The sequence below is a fragment of the Aulonocara sp. 'chitande type north' Nkhata Bay genome, linkage group LG18, assembly GCF_057382095.1.
Source record: "Aulonocara sp. 'chitande type north' Nkhata Bay isolate Kocher_YH1m ecotype deep benthic linkage group LG18, A_spYH_male_GT1.1, whole genome shotgun sequence".
NCBI classification, from domain to species: Eukaryota; Metazoa; Chordata; class Actinopteri; order Cichliformes; family Cichlidae; genus Aulonocara; species Aulonocara sp. 'chitande type north' Nkhata Bay.
The window spans coordinates 28,098,384-28,118,178 of record NC_141361.1 but is presented as its reverse complement, the minus strand read 5'-3'; the positions used below and the strand labels follow the sequence as shown (position 1 = coordinate 28,118,178).

The following is a 19,795-nucleotide window of genomic DNA, read 5'->3' as shown; positions in this document are numbered from 1 at the left end:
ACAGCTGTATTTCCTCCTGGTAACTGTAGCCCTAACTGGGTCTTTCTTATACTCAAAGCTAAATTGAACATTGGAGTTTTCTCAGGAAAACATTAGGCTTCTGAATAATGACATGCTCTGTTTTTAATCAGACTGCAATAGTGTTGTTAGCAACAGAGTCACAAAGTCCACTGCAAGTGAGAAAGAGAATAATAACAGACTAAAAGGATGAACTGAGTATCTGCTGTTAGAGCTGCTACTGGCACAGGGTGGACTGGAAATAAGGGGTTACCCATTTTTACTCTCAGTTGCTTGAATAAAAACACAATAAAACATTTTAACTTACAGATTAATACATGTTGACATGTTTATGCTCTATACCCAAGGGCGTAGATTTGGTTTTGACATTGGTGGGGACGGATGATTCAACCACCGAACCCTGCCCTGCTTCTTATTTTTTTTCCTTTTTGTCTTTGCTTCTTGATTAAAGAAAAGGAGAAATATACTTGTCTACATATGCTATTCTACATGCTTTTAAACCATTTAAAATTACAATTCATAGTTTTATATGTGAATTATATAATGTTAAATTACTATTAAACAAATGACCAAGTATTTTAGACTTTAGTTTTCTTCAGCCATATTCCATATAAAAAGTGAGACATGTCAATTCAGATTCTTTGTAAAATTACATCAGCAGCCAAACAGTTGTCATGACAATAAATACTAGTTAATCAATAGCACCAAATCATGAGTCAGTCACCTGTGACCTCGCCTCTTCACCTCTGTCTGAGCTACAACATGGCAGAGCTGCCTCTGTCACCTGATGAATAACAGTGAGACATTCCAAATACATGCAGTCACACATGTGCTTCAAATACAGTCATTGAACCACCAAGTCATCATCCAATTTCACCTGTGATCTTGTATCACCGTTGCTCTCTGAGCTTTGTGTTGGTTCTTCTGTCACCTGACAAATAGGACATACATGACAATAAGAATAAAATGTGGAGCTGCTTCAGTGTTTCTGTCACTTTGTGCAGATCTTGACTCATCAGTAATGTTTGTAGGGTGAGTGCATTTTTAAAACAATTTGTGCAAACTGCACTACAAGGTGGAACATTTGCAAAATCATGACTACCTCATGATATTTTGTCTCAAAAATTAACCCTATGAATATGTCAGTGCCATTAGGATGAAATTATTGTGTGCCCAACATTTTAACGTTAGACATATAATTTTAACAGCCTCTGTAAACTAATATCCTGGCTTACTCGAGGCTCCGTTTTCTCTGACAGTTTGAATCAAGATTAGAAATGCTGCTCTGAGACTGAGAGAACTAATAGTGCTGCCTGTTGTGCAGTTAGTTTCCAAAACACGTTATTCATGGTTACATACAATTTTAGACTGATGTGGGCCAAAGCCTAGCCTGTAACGTTATTGTGACGGACACATTTCATGGGTTTACTTGGCTTTAAGTGACTTGCAGGTTTCTTTGAAAAATACTTTCTTATATCCAGGTTCTTCCTTTGTGCTGCCATCCTCCAGCGCAGGCTTGCCGCTGCTAAAACTAAACAGAACTCCCTGAAAGGCACAGCCAATAACATTGGCCATATTTGTCACATGAGGTAGGACTCCAGTAGAGAACGTAATTTATCTCTTTCTGCACCGCTGGGTGAATGAGACGTTGAAAGATCGTTTTTTTCTCTCTATCGGGTTTGTTTTTCTTTACTTGAAGAGATCAAATTATTGGTGGGGACAATTCATTAATCGCTGGATATTAGTGGGGACATGTCCCTTCCGTCCATGCCAAATCTACGCCTTTGTCTATACCAGATGGGAACCCTATTAAGTGAATGCATCAAAATCAACCAGCATCCTATTACTATCTCATTCATGCTTCCTTTAATAGGCAAATAAGACATACTTTATTTTTGAAGATAAAGCCATATGGTTTTATTACATTAAGGGACAAATCTGTGTTTGAGCAGTGCAAAACTTTTTTCCAATCCTGTTTTCTCTTTGCACTATAACTTAAGGAGCACTTGGCAAAACACTTGGCTGAGATGCGTGGAGAGGTACTAAAAAAGTAATAAAGAGAAAGATTGAATGCATGGATTTAGGTGGGTGAATGGATACCACCACAGTTCAGTAATAATGTGGTAATTATGGGGTGGTAACAAGAAGATAATATTGTGGAAATAGGAAGGTATTACCACCTAATTACCAAAGTAATATCCAAGTGACTGTCTTTTATGAACAGTTTGTTTAACTGGATAATTACAGGTCAAAGGCTTGGAGTGGTAATGTGGTAACAAGCATGCCCATGAGGCAAAACCAATTAGTAATTGTATAATAATATCGGTACTAATATGATAACCTGCTGGAAGTAAAATGGCAATATTTTGCATTAGAATGTTACTGATTTGTGGTAGTGACCACAACAGAGTCATTTTCACCCTTTGGCATTTTAACAATCATATAACTGTTCAAATAACACCCATCATCTCATATTTCAAGACTTACCCTAAAATACAGTAGAACCCCGACTTACGAATACCCAGTTTCACGAAAAATTCAAGTTAGGAAGGCACTGAACAGCAATATTTTGCCCATGTTACGGCAAAATGCCCGAGTAATGAAATCCGCTGGCTCTGATTGGCTGAGCCTACAATGCCCACAATGCCTTCCGAATCATGTGACAACCCCTTGGTTGTTGTTCTAGATAGCAATTAGCCTATAACCTGTCGTTCAGCATCGCCTCAGTCAAAACGCGCGATGGGTGCTTCGTCTTACGAAAATTTTTGTTTTACGAAGACTCTCGGGAACAAATTAATTTCGTAAGTCGGGGTTCCACTGTAGGCATATTCATCATACTGTGAATTATGGGGTACGTGGGATAAAAAGAGGACATTATTTCTCAGTGAGTGCTCAGTTTTTAATAAGTTCTTTATTTTTGTCTTACTCAATTTATTAGTGAATTCAGAAATATATTTTAACTTTACAATGTGAAATACAATCATTTTAATCACTTGTAAGTAACAAAACCTCCTAAAACATCATCTTAGACAGTTATTTTGTCAAATCTGACTTACAGTCAGGAAAATTTGATGAGACTCCTTGACTCATAGGCACATATTTGTTTTACATTATTACTCACAGCTTCTGGAACAATGCAATATTACTCAGTTATAATCACTGTTGAAATAAGATCAAAGAACAAAGGATACTACTCACCCCATCTTCAGTCTAGCCTTGAGACTATTCAGTTAAATAATCAGACATTATGCCCTGAGACTCAGGTTTAATGAAGTCCATCATCATAATGTCAGAGACAGATTGTCTCCTGACTCTACCCAGATTTGAGATATTAAAGGTCCTTGGAAGTAGTTCCCAGGACCTCAAGTAATGAAAAAACATCTTCTGCTATCTGACACACATAGTCTGAAATTCAGTATTAATAACAGCATGCAAAAAGCAATGCTTTTTAAGATTTACTTTTTTAGTCTTTGTGCTTTTGATACTGAGAGCCAGGAAGAGAAAAGAAGAGAAGAATCAAACTTGGGCTGTAGTGTAACCACTTGTGTTCATGCACTATGAACACAAGATGCATTGGAAAATACTTTCTACACACTGATCAACATTTGCAGCTTGGAAAGAATAGATAATAATAATTTATTGTAAAAAATCGATCTTTCTATGCTCGTCATTTTATAGTTTAAACACTGAAAAACCCTCGGAATAGAGATGTTCCAAAAGTGTTGAAATCTCTTGAATCACTGTTTAAACACTTTTTAAAGCAGCCGAAGGTTTTATCAGCTATATTTAACATCTCTTGTTAGCTTTTTTCTTTTTAAATGTCTATACATTGGTGGTGCTCTAAGAGCTTCACCACAAAATGAATGTAGCTCCTCTAGGCTCAGGGTTATGCAGGCAATATGCTTTTTAGACTGAGAGCTCACAGTCAACATTTTCATTTGAATATGGGTTTTGATCTAGTAACAAAAAATGACGCCAGCCCTCAAACTACACTAAATAGCTCTATATGCACCCATAACATCCCCTGAACAGCTAATGACAAATCATTGCTTAACATATACATACATGAGACATTACTGATGTCCGTCTTCTTTAACCTATAAGAGCTCAGACCCATTTTTACTGTCAGGAAAACTATGGGTGAGTCAGTTTTGAAACTTTAACAGAAACTTTCCTCAGTGTGTAAAGGGGCAGTGACACCTGCGTTACTGTTGGAGCCTGTGGATTATTTTTGCTGGTGACAGTACAGGGTTTTGTTTCCTCCCCAGGATTTCGCCTCTCTGTTTCTTCGGGTCGCCTCGTCTGGTTCGTTTCCTTCTGGAGGTTTTGGCAAACAGTACCAAATCGAGTGCGCTACCAGTGTGTGTTTCTTCACCTGCACGTCCTGGCTCCACGTTCCCATTCACATTCTGTTGTAAATACACTGTCCATGAAAATTCGCCCTTCACTGTAAATAAATTTGCTTCATTGCAGCTCTGTGCCTCCGTGCGTTCTGCTGTCTGAGTCCATCTGCATTTCCCATAACACATCGAAGTCAAACATCTAAAATCTTTGACCGTTCTGCTTTAGAAAGATTTTTCTAAAAAAACCCAACAAAAAACCAAAATCACACTGCAGGTATATTTAGATGTAAAAAAATATTGAACAATGCACCTCCAAAATTGTTTTGTTTTGTTTTTACTCAAAACAGCTTTTGTGGTAAAAGTGATTTACAAAAATTGCCAATACAAACTTATACCATTCAGCCACAACAGTGTGTAATTTTGTGCTCCCCTCTTGCTAAAACAGCTCTGAGCAGTCGATGAATGAACGCCACGAGACCTCCTGGGTTGTCAGGCATGAAGACATTAACAGTTGTTTTGGTTTTTTGTTTTACTTTAAACTGGCACATCCCAAATCACAAATCAAGGGAATTTAATGACCACATCAAAACCATCAAATTTTTCTTATATTAGTCAACTTTCCCGAACATTGCAGTTGATATTGCAGCATAGTTTGCTGAAAGAGCCCATTGTCATTTCAGAATACCCTGCCATGAAACATACATGGTGAGCAACAATATTTATGTGATACCTCTTAATGTGTCACATGAACTCCAAAACCAACCCATATGAAAAAGATTTATATTAATCTTATAAAGTTTGTATCTGTCTTGTGTGAAACTTGTATGAAAAGCATAAAAGAGTGAAAACACATATAAGATCCCTTGAAAAATTATATGAATGAAACTTGTATGGTTTGGATAGTCTGTGTTCTCTAGTCCAGTAGAAGAATAAAAGAATCAGGGTTCAATATTTACTAAAACAATATATGAAAGTAATGAGAAAGTGGCCACTTTCATGAGTAAATCATATAAGTTTTATAGGATTCATTATATGATGTAGACCACATCTTATGCAAGTCTTTTATAAGTTTTTTCCATTTCTTTTCCATATGGGAAAGCTTTCCCAGCAGAACATTTCCCATAGTATTACACTACCTTGGTCTGCCTAACTACTTCCAGTAGTGCATCCTGCTGCCATCTCTTCCTCTTGTAAATAATGCACATACACTCAGCTGTCAACATAATAGAAAAGAAAATGTGTTCTTCAGCCTTCAACCCTCCTTCAAGGAATCATCGTGCATCAGTGAGTCTTGGGTGCTCATGACCCTGTTGCTGGTTTACTTGTTTTCCTTCTTTAGCTCGCTTTTGGGAAAAATTCACAACAATCACTATTTTGGAAATGCTAGTAGTCCAGTTGTCCAACCATCAGAAGCTGACCAAGAAAAATGGGCACACTTACCATTTTCTCTTGTTTGTAAGTTATTTCCAGGTTGGACTTAAAAAAATGTTGATTTTTGCTGCCCAATAATTCCTACACACTGACAGATTGGTAATAATATAATCAATGTTTTTCACCTCACCTGCCATTGCTGTCCTTGTTGTAGCCAACAGGTGTATGCTGTATGCAGTAGCAAAAGTGGCTCCACATCATATACAGTTTAAACATTTACTGACAACACAGCTTTGATGCATTCAGAAACTCTACTGTAATCTTTGCATTTCATGAAGGGAGAGATTTTTAATTTCTTAGCAAAAAAACCCCCAAAAACCAAGATGCTGACAAATACATGGAAAACATGATATGATAAAGCAAATTCTTTCCATTTAACTTATATGAGTTGCTTGCAATGGAGTGCTTTGGAGACACTTTGGAGCACATTGTCAGATGTGATACTGATTATTGAACTGCAAAACTCTGCAGAATGACTCTTGAGAAAATAAATATATCAGCTACTGTGAAGATTATGAGCTAAGCTGATTTGTGCCCAAACTTTGCAGACAGCATGCTTATGAACAATAAACTAAACTCGTAGTTATCTGAATCTTCTACTAACATTTTAGGATGTTACCTCTTTCCTCTGAATACACATTTAAAACTCTAACAAAACACAGCATGAATATAAAATTCGAGGTATACAAATGCTAAATATTTAACATTGCTAGATGCTGCATTTCATCAAACTCCTTTACATTAGACTGCACATTCACAGCCATTACTGAATGGGCTGTACAGTGATTTCCAACTTGCAGTTACAGTATTTCTTTCCAAAGTCTATCTCCCTGAAAAAAATCCAAACACCCCCGGCATACTAGCAATGTTAAATGTACAATTAACTTTTTATTAAGACATTTAATTGTGAATGCTACTCCTTCTCTTTACCCAATTTAACATCTTGACTTATTGCACTCGTTTGATTTTTTTCTTGTAACTGTTATGGCCGCTACTATTGCTGGTTTGAAGACTTAACTCTATAGTTTTCTATAGAATTTGCCACTCTATGGTGGTAAAGTTATCACCACTTCCATTTAAGTTTGCACCTCTGTCGTTTCTCAGGTACTTTTATTGCATTACACTTTCTTGTGTTTCTGTGTAATTTTACAACTTTCTTTTATTTGTGCAAGTGCTGCAAAAGCATTCCCCTTGCACAGATTATTAAAGTTTTCTCATTCTGAAGGACTTCAAAAAGCTTGCAGTCATATGTGGCTGGTGTTCTTCAATTTCACTTCACTTTGTAACTGCTGTCAGTAACAATCAGTACAGACCAATCATAGCCCTTCCCCAGCACTCCTGAACACGCTATTGTTATGACATTTTAAGAGAATGAGATATTGCACAAAATTATCCTTATAATTCCTCTTTTATTACAGTCTGACTCCAGAGCTCTGATAAGAGCATCCTTTAAATGTGCTTTCTAAGAAAGGATCATGAGTGTTTCTTTTCTCAGTAAAATATACAAACTCCCAGCTTCTGTAGATTTACTGTCATCTCTGATAGTTGCTCACATTTTCCAGAGACAGCCCTTTCTTACTGATCTATCATCTGTACTAGGCAGGCCAGAGTTAATGCTGGAGTCACATTGAATCCACCTGGACTGGCAGACCGCCGCTTTCCAAGTCTCAGTAAAACCACCTCTTTCTTTTTCACTGATCTCCTGGATGGGGACCTTAGGGTTTTATGATTATATAACCAATTGTCAGCATTCACGGTGAGCCACTAGTGAGACTACAACAGGTTTATTGTCTGAAGAAGGGGCTTTTGTGATATCGATAGTAGGTTCACATGAGAGCCCCAGTCGGGGGACTGTAGCAGCTGGTTGACCCAATGAGGCTACCATAAATAGGAATTCGTTAGTACGGCGGGGACCAGTTCCTGCTATTCCCCTCATGGCCTTGGTGGGGACCTTGGAGGAACTCTTTAAGCTGGAGCCTCTTCGAGGAGCTTCACACTGCAGCAGGGCTTGGAAGCACCTGTAAAACTGAGGCAAGCATACAGCACAAACATATGGTCAAGCTTCTTTTAAACTACACAGTTATATGCAAGAGACCACAGAGGACAAAACTTTATGAACTAAACACTTAGTTCTAATGTTTCTAGGCTGCATTTTATACCTTTTTCTAATATTGCTTTAAGGACAATACCAGCTTGATGCATTTTTAGCAAAGTTGCTGCTTCTTCAACAGGGAAGTTTATAGTGACTCATAATCTTTATTTTCTTAGTCTCACTCTTCTCTCTCTTAATTATGAGTGTGAGCCATCACTGTATTTTCAACTGATGTAGGTTATTTGTGCAAAGGATCATCGGTGTAACTTTGTGTTGAACATTGGGGGTATCAGGGTCCTGGGTCTCCTGACCCAGCGTTTTAGTTCTTTGTGATTTTTGTATTATTGTACTTGGTGTGAGTTTCTATGGTTTCTAGTTTCGATCCCTTGTCTTCATGTTTCTGTGTCCCCTCTGTTCTGTGTAAGTCTGTGTCTGCATGTTTGAGTTCCCCTCTGTGTCTCTCGGTTCTTAGAGTCCTCTGCCTTATGGTTTATATCTCTGTGTTTCTTAGTTGCTGTCTCCACTGTGTCAAGTTCGCGTCTCTGTGTGATCCTTCCTGTTTTACTTTGTAGGTCCGTGTCTTATGTGAATGTGTCCTGCTTTGCTTGTCTCGTCAGTTCTAATTTCCCCCAGCTGTGCTCTCCTTCTGTGTCTCATTCTCCTCGTTACTTCCCAGTGTATTTAGACCAGGGCTGCCCAATCCCAGTCCTCGAGAGCTACTATCCTGCAGCTTTTAGATGCATCCCTACTCCAACACAGCTGAATCAAATGGTTTGATTACCTCTTCAGCATGCCATCATGTTTGGCAAAGGCCTGATAACAAGCCATTCATTTGATTCAGGTGTGTGGGAACAAGGATGCATCTAAAAGCTGCAGGACGGTAGCTCTCGAGGACCGGGATTGGGCACCCCTGATTTAGACCCTGTGTTTCTCTGAGTCAGTGTTGCGTCGTACCCTCAACAAGCTGTGTGTGTTTTGCCTCCGTGTTACCAGTGTTTTGTTTCCAGCTCTAGTTTCAGTTCAGTATTTCTGCTTCAGTGTTTTAGTCCACCAGCGTTTTTGTTTGTCTTTTGGTGAGTTTAGTTAGTAAGAGGTTTTACAGCAATAAAGCTGCACTTTAAGTTGAACTTCTGTGTCTGAGTCCTGCATTTTGGATCCACCACTCCTGCTTGCCCACCTGCCACACAGCCAACCATGACAGGGGGGGTGTCAAGATCTCTGTCTAAATAAGTAAATAAATCTGGGTAAATTCCCAGATGATGAAACATGCAACTATTTTACTGGTAATAACCAGTGATGGGAATAATGGTAATTAGTAATCTAACTAATTACTATTTCTATCGTTACAACGTCGTTACAGTTACTAACAAGAAAATGTGGTCGCGTTACTATTTTTCAGCAAACAGACGGTTGAAGCTGTCTTCAGCTTACCGCACCTTCAGTTGCATGGAAGTAGCTGTCTATGTAAGTAATCTGGGCGCTACAGCTATAAGCAGCTGCGCGCGGTCTTGCAGACAGCAATCACTTTCTGCCTGACGATCACTTTTTGGCACAACACCTGGAGCTAAGGGGGCAAAACAAACGCATGACTGCTGCTGTTTGACTGAGAAAGAATAAAGTAGTCGTGGTAAGCCAATCACATGACCACGTCGAGATGACAAAGAAACAAGGTGATATATACCAGTTTTTAAATTGTGCTGATAGGGCACGTAAAGCCAGAGTCATGATAAACAATATATACGCAGCGTTTTTTTCCTGAATAGTTTCGTCACGTTTGCTGTCTAAGGACAGCGCAGCAAGCACTCTCTGCTTATGAGCAAGAAATGAAAAAACAAAAAACACCGCTTTCGTGTTGGTGGAAAAATTATACACCTCCTGCTGTCGGGGGGTGTGTGTGTGTGTGTGGGGGGGGGGGGGGGGGGGGGAATTACGCCCTTGCAAAGGATGGCAAGTGGAGGGTGTATCCAGGTTCTACTGTGTTACCTCTGCTGTGCTGTGAAAAATTACTTTATTGCCAATCAGATGCTCTCCAGATGGCTTTGCATGATGGATTACAGTCTGGTGGTATTTTAATTCTGTCGAATTTGACAAGATCCCCAACAAAACCGTGTTTTACAGATGGCTGTAGACTGTCACTGCTGGATCTCTCTCCTGACCTCTACTTATGGCTGTTTATTTACATTAACAATTTCAAATTTGCATTCATCACTCCATAAGTCCTGTTGCCACTGATTCTCACACAAGTTATTGTGTCATTTGGCATACCTCATCCTTACTTAGGAATGGCTTGACAGCTACCCTTCCACCTTCTTTTTTTAGGGCTACCATTTCTTCTTTCACCCCACTTGTTCAACTCCTCTAATATATAACACTATATTAGATTTATTGTATTCTGGCTTTGAGAATTACCTTGTTAGTGCAAAAATACTATTTTATTCCTGTGAAACTCTATCATCTTTAGCATTTTTCATAGATTAAAACTTAGTAAATTACTTCTCTAGAAAGCCAGGAGAACTATTACTTGAGCTTCTGGCTTCCAGTCTGGTTGATTGGAAGCAAATTATGAAGAAATAAAAGGGGTGTGTTGTATTTTAAAAGAAATGTTTAAATTTAAATGTGAGTTCAGTGCTTACTGTTCACACACACAAAAAAGGGGTGAGAAAATGGGCTTATTTTGTATATGTATTCTCATACGTGGTTATTCCAAATGTTCCCAATTAGGTTCTCAATGTGTTTTGTGCAGTGCCACAAATCATTTAGCACTTTTAACAACATGAAAGTTGTGCCAGTTAAAACAGAAAGTGCACTCCATGCTGAAGCCAAATCTGCTAAATGCCAAATCCAAAAAGTTTAATCATTTCATTAAAAGTTTGTACAGCAGGGGAAGCAAAAGGTGCTAAAAGACAAAACAAGAAGAAAAAGAAAACCTTCAGCACAAGGCTTCATTCAAGTGGCCTTTCAAAACCATGGATTTCTTCCTGAAGCCAATGCCCTCTTTTTCAGATTCACACACACACACACACACACACACACACACACACACACACACACACACACACACACACACACACACACACACACACACACACACACAAATAATCACATTGTTAAGTTTATTCTGCTTATACCACTTACATTTGTGTTTGTGGTCTAGCCTCCGTTCACCAGCCTTTGGGGTTTACCTTAAAAACTGTGGCATTGTCTTGCATTTCTGAAAGCGTTGGCTGTTTGATGTAATGAGGAAAATGTGAATGTGTAGCAAATAGAATGAATTTGATTTTTTTGTTTTTGTTTTAGGGAAAATAAAATTATATCATGCTGCTCTGAATAACTGACTTTTTGCATTAACCTTATTCGATGTAGGAATAATGTCCCATTGGTTTTGGAGCAGCACTGGCATCCACAATCATTATCTCCATTGTTCTTAATGCTGCAGAGTCAGCTTTGGATAAACATAACAACCCTCTGGAGACGAGAAATTGAGGACCTGTGGTGTCGCTCGGTCTCTGTATAACAAAATAGGCTGTAAGGGAAGAGGACGCTGACTCTGTAACTCTGAACATGAATGGTGTTAAATTAATGAAGCAGAAAACAAAGCTAGGGTTCATGCTGCGTTCACTGGGCTATTGGTAAGCTACTGCACTTTAGTTCCAGAAAAAGGCTGACTCTAGGCTGAGACCTGCCCTGCAGATCTACAAACAGAGGTGATCCCCTACTGTGTGCTGCTACAGAAAAACAAGGACTTCAGGCATAGCAGAACACACCCGAGCCCTCCTTGTACCAGGAAAATTACAGTCCCACTGCTGGAGAAATGATGGCTGGTCTTTAGCATTAGGAAGGGGTACAATTATGTACTCATCATGTAGGTGCAAGGCTAGTAAAGAAACAAAACAATCATTGGGGAAATGCTGCAAAAACTCCCAACAAACTCTGACATGGTGACGACAGGGTTGTGTCCACCTGGTGGACCCTAATAACATACATTTATCACTTTTTTGGGCCTGCTTTAATCAGAAGTTTCTTCTATTTTGTGACAGAGATGTGTTTGATGTGAGCTGTGACAAAATGAAAATGTCTCTGAAGTGGTGGGAGGCAAAGATCTCAGCACCTTTGCCTCTTAATTTTGCAGCTCCTGCAGTACTCTGTTATTACCAGCTCCATTACTGCAACTTCACCGGAAAGGCAGTTTAGATGTTCAGCATCTTGTTTGTGAAGGCTATAAGCATCGTTGTTCTTATTCCACAAACCTAATATCCTAAATCCATATTTGATGATGTATATCATATATTCGCTGCCATACACTGCCCTAGAGTAGAAGACAGTAGGAGACAGTGGATTTATATCTTTAGTTTGAGAGGTAATGGAGTGTTACCTTTCTATATGAGTGTGAGAGATCCAGACTTGCACTATTGAAAACTGGAATTAACATGCTCATCAGATGTTTTATATGATGGACGTTTTAGACATGTACTTCTATTCTTTCTTCTGCATAATGCCAGGAGGAGCCAGTCAGAAGACTTAAAGGCTTAATTTAGAGAGGGGAAGACCTTAAAGAAGAACTAAAACAGCTTGATTCAGACTGTGGATGAATTGTAGGACTGCACCAAGGCCTAATATGAGATAAATAAGGTTTATTTTGAACTCTAAATCACTTATATAGTAAAGTCACTTTAAAGGTTGTAACATGGGATGTAAAAACTTATAAGTTATTGAAAAATGTGATAATCCTAAGATTCCACAGATACATAAAACATTGAAACAGTGAAATATTTTTGCGGAGTGTTGTTCAGTCTAATTAATTAACAGATAGTCCTTGATTAGGACATTTTGAAGGACCTCTCAGTTCTTCATTCATTTCCCAGTAACTACTCAGAGTGGGAAATAATAACAAAAGTACTGTTTAACATAATCATGGATTTTGCACTGTTAGGTTCTGCACTATAGTGTCACTGCTCTTCACAGGTAAATGGGATGATTGCAGGGCTTCACCTGAGCTCACGCTTCGGAATTATCACCAGTACATTCCAGTGCTTCTCAGCATATTAGCTTAATGGGCAATGAAAGACACGCACTGTGCAAAAAGCTGGATGCATGATTGAAGTTGCAGAAGAGCTTTACAATATAAAAGCAATCATAACTGCATTTCTCTGTAATCAAAATAAAGACATAAAGCTTTTATTAAATCAGCTGGTCTCTAAACATCACTTGGTGGATCCAATCAAATAAGCAGGAAATAAATCAGCTATAACTTAAATGGATAAAAGCATTTTAATCTTATAGTTGATCATGGCCTCGTTATCAACAGTAACATCATGCAGTAAATTGTATTATCTGCAAGATGAATACAAAAATGAATAAAGATAAAGTTAGGTTAAGTACCTTTGGACCGAATTCTGTAAAACTAGCTTTAAACTAACAAACAGCAAACTGCCTTAAAGTAAACAGAACTCTTTTAACTGATAACATTATCTTTCTGAACCATTACTGGTCTACACTTCCACAAATACTGTATTCTCACAAGCACCAAGAGTCAGAATACATCACAGTTTGTGAAAAGAAAGGACAGGCTGTCTCCAAGGTACAGAGGGAAAGCATTGAAATGTATACACCTTCTGTCAGGATATAATAAATAGTCAGTGGACCTCTGGATACATTTTTAAATCCAAGAAACAGAACTGGAAGTCTCGAGATTGAGATTTCATGCAGATTTAGCTGTTTTATATCAATCTCTTAACAAAAAAAGAAAGAAAGAAAAATAAAGTGTTATCCAGCATAAACCTGGGTATTTCTTGCACATAGATGGATAGAAAGATTCTGAATAATTAAAGGCCTCAGCAGCAAGTTAAAAATGTAACAATGGATTCAAGGTATACAGGTTTATTTTCAATTCTATGCATTTCTATCCATGTCTGTAACATATTCTCAACACAACGGCTGGCATTAAACTCCAATTTAGTCCTCCTCCTGAGTTCGTGTTAATGTGGACTCTGAAGATGCCACTCTTGAGTAAACGTAGTATACTTAGTATACTTTCTGAGTTTCATGTATACTTATAGTCTACTACATTTTCTCATGGGTGCAAAATACAGTGAAACTTTTTCGCAGCATGTGCTTAGATTTAAGGCATCACAGCAGTGAAATCGCACATGTGGCATTTGGAAAGAGACAAAAAGGTCGAGTGTACACAGATAATTAGTTCAAAAGTCATTTATTGATTGAATTAGATTCACGACAGTAGCATGTGACCCAGACATGTGTTTGTGTAATTGAAAGCATGTGTACAGAATATCACAGATTGTATCTTGACCATTTTTTAACCACTGATCATTAGAGACCAAAAAATGGCTTCTGTTAAGTGTTATTTGTGGAGCCAAAACGCAATGGCTTATTCCACTAAACCTCTATTGCTGCTTAAAATGAAGAAAAAATAAACCACAATGGGAATTCTGGAATTCTGCACTTCTCCAGTACAATTAGCGCAGGTACCACAGTCTGTTTATTTATTTGTTTTGAAATTGATTTTAAATATTCTGCCCTTTGGTTGTTGGTACTTTCAAATAAGGGTGGATAATATATCAATATCATGTGACTCTCTTGTGAGACAGTCATTCTTATATGGATGCTCTAAAAAGATTCCCCTCACTAATCTGATTACTTTATGTCTCCTTATATATTTGCTTTTTCAAATGAGAGGACAGTGAATCAATGTTTACAACTATTTTACAGAAAAGAAGAAGAAATTCAGACACAGGGGAAACGGTGAAAGAATGAGCGAAAGCTTACTCAAGGGCGGCTAAGATGAACTGCCACAATAGTGTAACTCAATCATACACAGACACAACTGCCAATCAAAGCTTGGACACACCTTCTCATTTAATCGTTTTCCTTTACTTTCATGACTATTTTTACATTGTAGATTCTCACTGAGGGCATCAAAATTATGAATGAACACATATGTCGTAAACAAAAAAGTGTGAAATAAATCCAAATATGTTTTATATTTTAGATTCTTCAAAATGGCCACCCTTTGTTTTGATTACTGCGTTGCACACTCTTGGCATTCTCTCGATGACCTTCATGAGGTTGTCACTTGAGACGGTTTTCCAACAGTCTTGAAGGAGTTCCCAGAGATGCTGAGCACTTGTTGGCCCTTTTGCCAGCTCATCCCAAACCATCTTGATTGGGTTTAGGTCAGGTGACTGTGAGCCAGTTTCGTCGTAGTGCTTGATGGGTTTTGCAACTGCACATTACTATTGACTGACTGACCTTCAGTTCTTAAAGTAATGATGTACTGTCGTTTCTCTGGACTTAGCTGGTCGGTTCTTGCCATAATATGAATTCTAACAGTTGTCAAATAGTGCTGTCAGCTGTGTACCAAACTGACTTCTGCACAACACAACTGATGGTCTCAACCCCATTAAGAAGGCAAGAAATTCCACAAATGAACCCTGATAAGGCACACCTGTGAAGTGAAAACCATCTCAGGTGACCACGTCATGAAGCCCATTGATAGAAGGCCAAGGGTTTGTCAACAAAGCAAAGGGTGGCTACTTTGAGGAATCTAAAATATAAGACATATTTAGAGTTTTTTATCATTTTTTTCTTTGCTACATAATTCCACATATCTTGCTTCATCTATTTGATGCCTTCAGTTTGTATCTACAATGTAGAAAGTAGTAAAAATAAAGAAAAACCATTAAATGTGCAGTGGTGTGTCCAAACTAGACTGTATATATGTAGGTGTGTGTGTGGTATATATAAAACCACTCATATAAAATTAAAAAGTAGCTATTTTGTGTGGATAATAGAATAATATTAATATAAGAGAATAGAAACTTTATTTCAAATTAAATTCTAATTCTGAATGAATGGACACAACTTGAACATCTGTTTTGCAGAATACAAGCAGAGGAAAACAAAGTAAATGTAAAAGAAATATCTGTTTCCTGTTGCTTACATTGTAGATGTAGATGAGTGACTGTCTCCACTCACAGTCACGGGTTAAAGTGAGATTCAGCAGGTGTTGGAACCCCGAGACTGGTTGTAGTGGGGCAGCGTTGGGAGAAGAGTCACTCTGAAATATGTCACAATAATTTCTATTGCTCTAGTTTTAGTTAAATGGTGGCCATGTTAACGTGCATGATAACTGTTAAAAACCTCAATGTTGAAACTGGAGCTGACCTCTCTTCAGTGATGTTAACATTCACTCATGTCGATGTATTCAGCTGCTGAGTGCCGGCCTGTCAACAGAGGTGCTGTGTAAAGTTATGCTGCAGTCACACTAGAGAAAAGAGTTGGGGAAGACTGCTGTGCTACCGAAAGTCGGCACTTACATGCCACCAGTTTGCAATAACATCACAATTAACTGTGATTAATCTCAAATCTGCAAATCCGTACCTTAGAGCTGGACTCGCCACCTGTGTGCAGAATTCACACATCAAGCATGATACCCTCAGCCATAGACTGGTCCACAGCTGAATGATTTAATAGCAAATAGAAAGTAGTTAATTTCATTAATAACCTGCATTCTTTTAAGAGCATTGCAAATTTGCAGCTCAAAAATGAGAATGCCAGTAACGCACTAACAAAATAACACAGTGAAAGTGCAGGTTTAATGCTGTGTTTCTCTCTGACAAGAGCATGGCAGTTTAGATAAAGATTCTGAAGGATGCTGAAGAAGAATCAATATGTTTATGATACAAGGGTGAACTTTTCTCTTAAGATTTACTGAGGAGTGTGTGTGGTTCTTACAACTGAGCAAAGAATGAAGGAGTGGATTTATCCAGAGTTGCTGTATTAAAAACTATTATTTCATGCAACCCTGAAAGCTTCATTTTGTAGCAGCTGACATGTGTGATGTGCAGAAGAAAACAAAACATTATATACTGTCAGACATTTGCAGCTCAGGTTTGTGTGGTTCAGTATTTGATGGAGCAGATCGTTTGCACCAATCAGCACAGACTGACTCTGATTAGAACATGTTGGCAGTCTGTCTGTATTTATAAACTAGATGGTGAATGTACTCCGTCTGTAAACCTTCACCAATCTGACTGAGATTGAGATTGGAGAGAGACAAGTTGCTTTCCACCAATCGCATTGTGACAAAAGTGGTCACCCGGGCTGAGGGTGCTGCATGCTCGTTGGTTGCCGTGACTACTTGCAATCTACCCCAGACAGCAAAAAACTGAATGACTCACCAACTAATGGCTTTTCTTCACCAGATGGAAATTGCCATCCTATTTATACTCTAGTGTGACTGAAGCCTACGTTGGATGAGGCACTGTTATATTAATAGGCTACCACTACATGTGAATATCTAGTCTGACAGTATTTTTTAATATTGTTACTTTGTGGAACTATCATGATAGCATTATACTGTGTGTTACTCAATGATTTTCACCACTATTTCCAACCAAATGTCTACTTTAGTTTGGAGAAACATCTCTAACTGCAGCACGTAGACGGCTGTTTTACTTAAAATCACAGTTTTGACATTTTGTGGGTTTCTTTTGGTTTGGAGACCAGATTCTATTCCTAAATTTGGTTTATAGTGTTTTGTGTTTCCATGTGTTCGTGATTTTTATTGTTATATTTTATTAATATTCTGACCCCTGTTACTAGTTTCCTATTTTATTATTTTTGTCTTTTATCTTTTGGTTAGTTATTGATGAACATAGGTTTATAAGTTCCGCTTTGTATTTCCTTCCTTTTCCCTCAGGCTCGTCTTTGTGCTAGTCTCCATGATTGTCTTTCTGTGTCAAGTTCATATATTTGAGTCCTTGTCTCCGCTTTAGTGTTTCCTGTTTTATTTTGCTAATCCTTGTCCTGTGTGTTTAGTGTTCAGTTTTAATTTTCCCAGTCTTGATTTCCCCCAGTGAGTTTTCCTGGTTTGTCTAATCTCCCTGATTACTGGGTGTGCGTTTATAGTTCTTGTCTCGCTGTGGCCTTTGGTTACGTCATCCTATTCAGTGGGAGTTCAGAATTCAGGGTCATGTAGCCTAGTGATGTGCGATACCACTGATTTCCTTTCCGATCCGATACCAAGTAATATTCAGGGTGGTATCGACGATACTGATCCGATACCGATACTTTGTACAAAAATGTATTTTATTTATTGTATCTCAAATTATAGCGTCATAATGATTACAGGGCATCAGATTACTTGTTCTTATCACTTAATAATGCAGGGTTCATCATATAGAAATAAAAAAACTGAAGTTGTGCCTATTTGAACACTTTGCCTGCCTGCAGCACTAAAGGACTCGTGAGAGACGTCTGTCTTGCCCTAGCAGCACCTGTCCCTGTCCTCCCACATCACTAATGTAGCCTTCAAATAGTTCCAGCAAGCGCTTAGTGGGCAGTTGGAATGTGTGTTCTTCTATATCTCTATGGCACATCTAGTACATTTTGCTAACTTTGACAACTATTGTGAGGCTCCACCATTCCTGTAAAAAATGGTCTAATGAAGTGAATGGAGATGACGCGACTCTTTCATTTAATAGTTCTGGTATCCCTTATATCCCTGCGAGCCTTACTATAATTGCATTCTTTGATGTGTTATGATTTACCTCTAGTGAAAGGTTGTTTTAAGTTACGAGTCTGCACTGGGGCCCTTATGGTGGCCCCTAGAGACAAAGCACGTACAAACTCCAAAATATGTACAAACTCCAAAACATAACGGAAGTGCTCCAGGATGCTAGGGGCAGTGTTGGGCTTCTCTCTAAGCCAACCACACTGACTGTTAGCTAACGTAGGATTTGACTCCACCATAAACTAAGCATTCATAGCAATTTTTAAAAAATCAAACAAACAACAGTTTGCACATTACCTTTCTTATAAAGCGTGGTTGTTCTATCCTTGCAGGTGTTTTCCGCCTGTATCCAACTCCATGTTTGCAACAAACTTGCCGTTTATTTTGCAAATTGAGCTCAACACTGCCCCTAGCGTCCTGGAGCACTTCCGTTCTGTTTTGGAGTTTGTACATCTCTAGGGGGCACCGTAGGCCCTCGCTCTTCCTTAAATACAACATTAAATAAGTAGTTTGTGTACTCCACCTGCTTCAGTTTAATCAACAATCTCCTGATTTAAAGCCCCTTACAGGTTGGCAAAGTTGCGAAGTGTTGTCTTTTTAAGACTTTTTATTCTTCGACTTAAAAACATATCTCAAACTTTTTTACCACACTGTGACCTCATCTCATGAGAGCCTGTAATCATTTGACTCGTCATTGAACTTCTCACGCACACTATGTCTCAAAACCTTGCTGGGCATGAACAGATGCTGAGGAGAAGAAGAGCAAAATGCCCCAGGACATAACCAAAAAGATCTTTCACGCACTGCGTCTATAAGCAACATGTTTGTCCCTATTGTCAGTATTTCAGTAACCTTTAGGTCATCGGAGAGTGAAAGCTAGCAAGGAGATGTAAAGAAACAAGATGATCAGCACCTCTCTGTAATGTTGATGCACACTCCCCACTTCCCTCAGCTGTCCAAACACCACACTGATGAGGGCTAGAAGGACGGGAGAGAGAAAGATGGAGACAACAAACAAATGCTAAAGTATGAAGTAAATTAGGGCACAGAGGCATCAAGGTTGAGGTCAGGAGAAAGGTGAAGATAATGACAGATAACTAAATAAAGCATGACAGGGAGACTGAAGGAACAAGATGCACTGACAGAATATTTCAGAGAGAAAGGGCTGCAGAGAATTTATGAAGAGTCATCTCAGACTGGTTAGAGCAGGTGTGGATGATGATGAACCCTGTGAACTGAGCGGATATTATATGGAAAGAGGAGCTCAACTTTCTCTTAAAAACATCAGACTTTGTCTTGGGTTTAATGTTATTCAGTTTTGCTGTGACTGTACATGAGAGTAGTTTTTTCCTAAAGGACAGATCTTTATTGTCTGTGTTT

The 19,795-nt window shown here is 38.5% G+C and overlaps 1 protein-coding gene across 1 annotated transcript in view; it reads right to left on the bottom strand.

Annotated features, from left to right (window-relative positions):
• Nucleotides 1-2,912: 2,912 nt before the first annotated feature.
• The window catches only part of LOC147308848 (vertebrate ancient opsin-like), an 81,250-nt gene continuing 64,367 nt past the window's right edge, over nt 2,913-19,795 (bottom strand). The window contains exon 4 of the mRNA XM_086271171.1: nt 2,913-7,818. Within this exon, the coding sequence (XP_086127297.1) occupies nt 7,537-7,818 (282 nt within the window). The 3' untranslated portion in view covers nt 2,913-7,536. The remainder of the gene's footprint in view (nt 7,819-19,795) is intronic.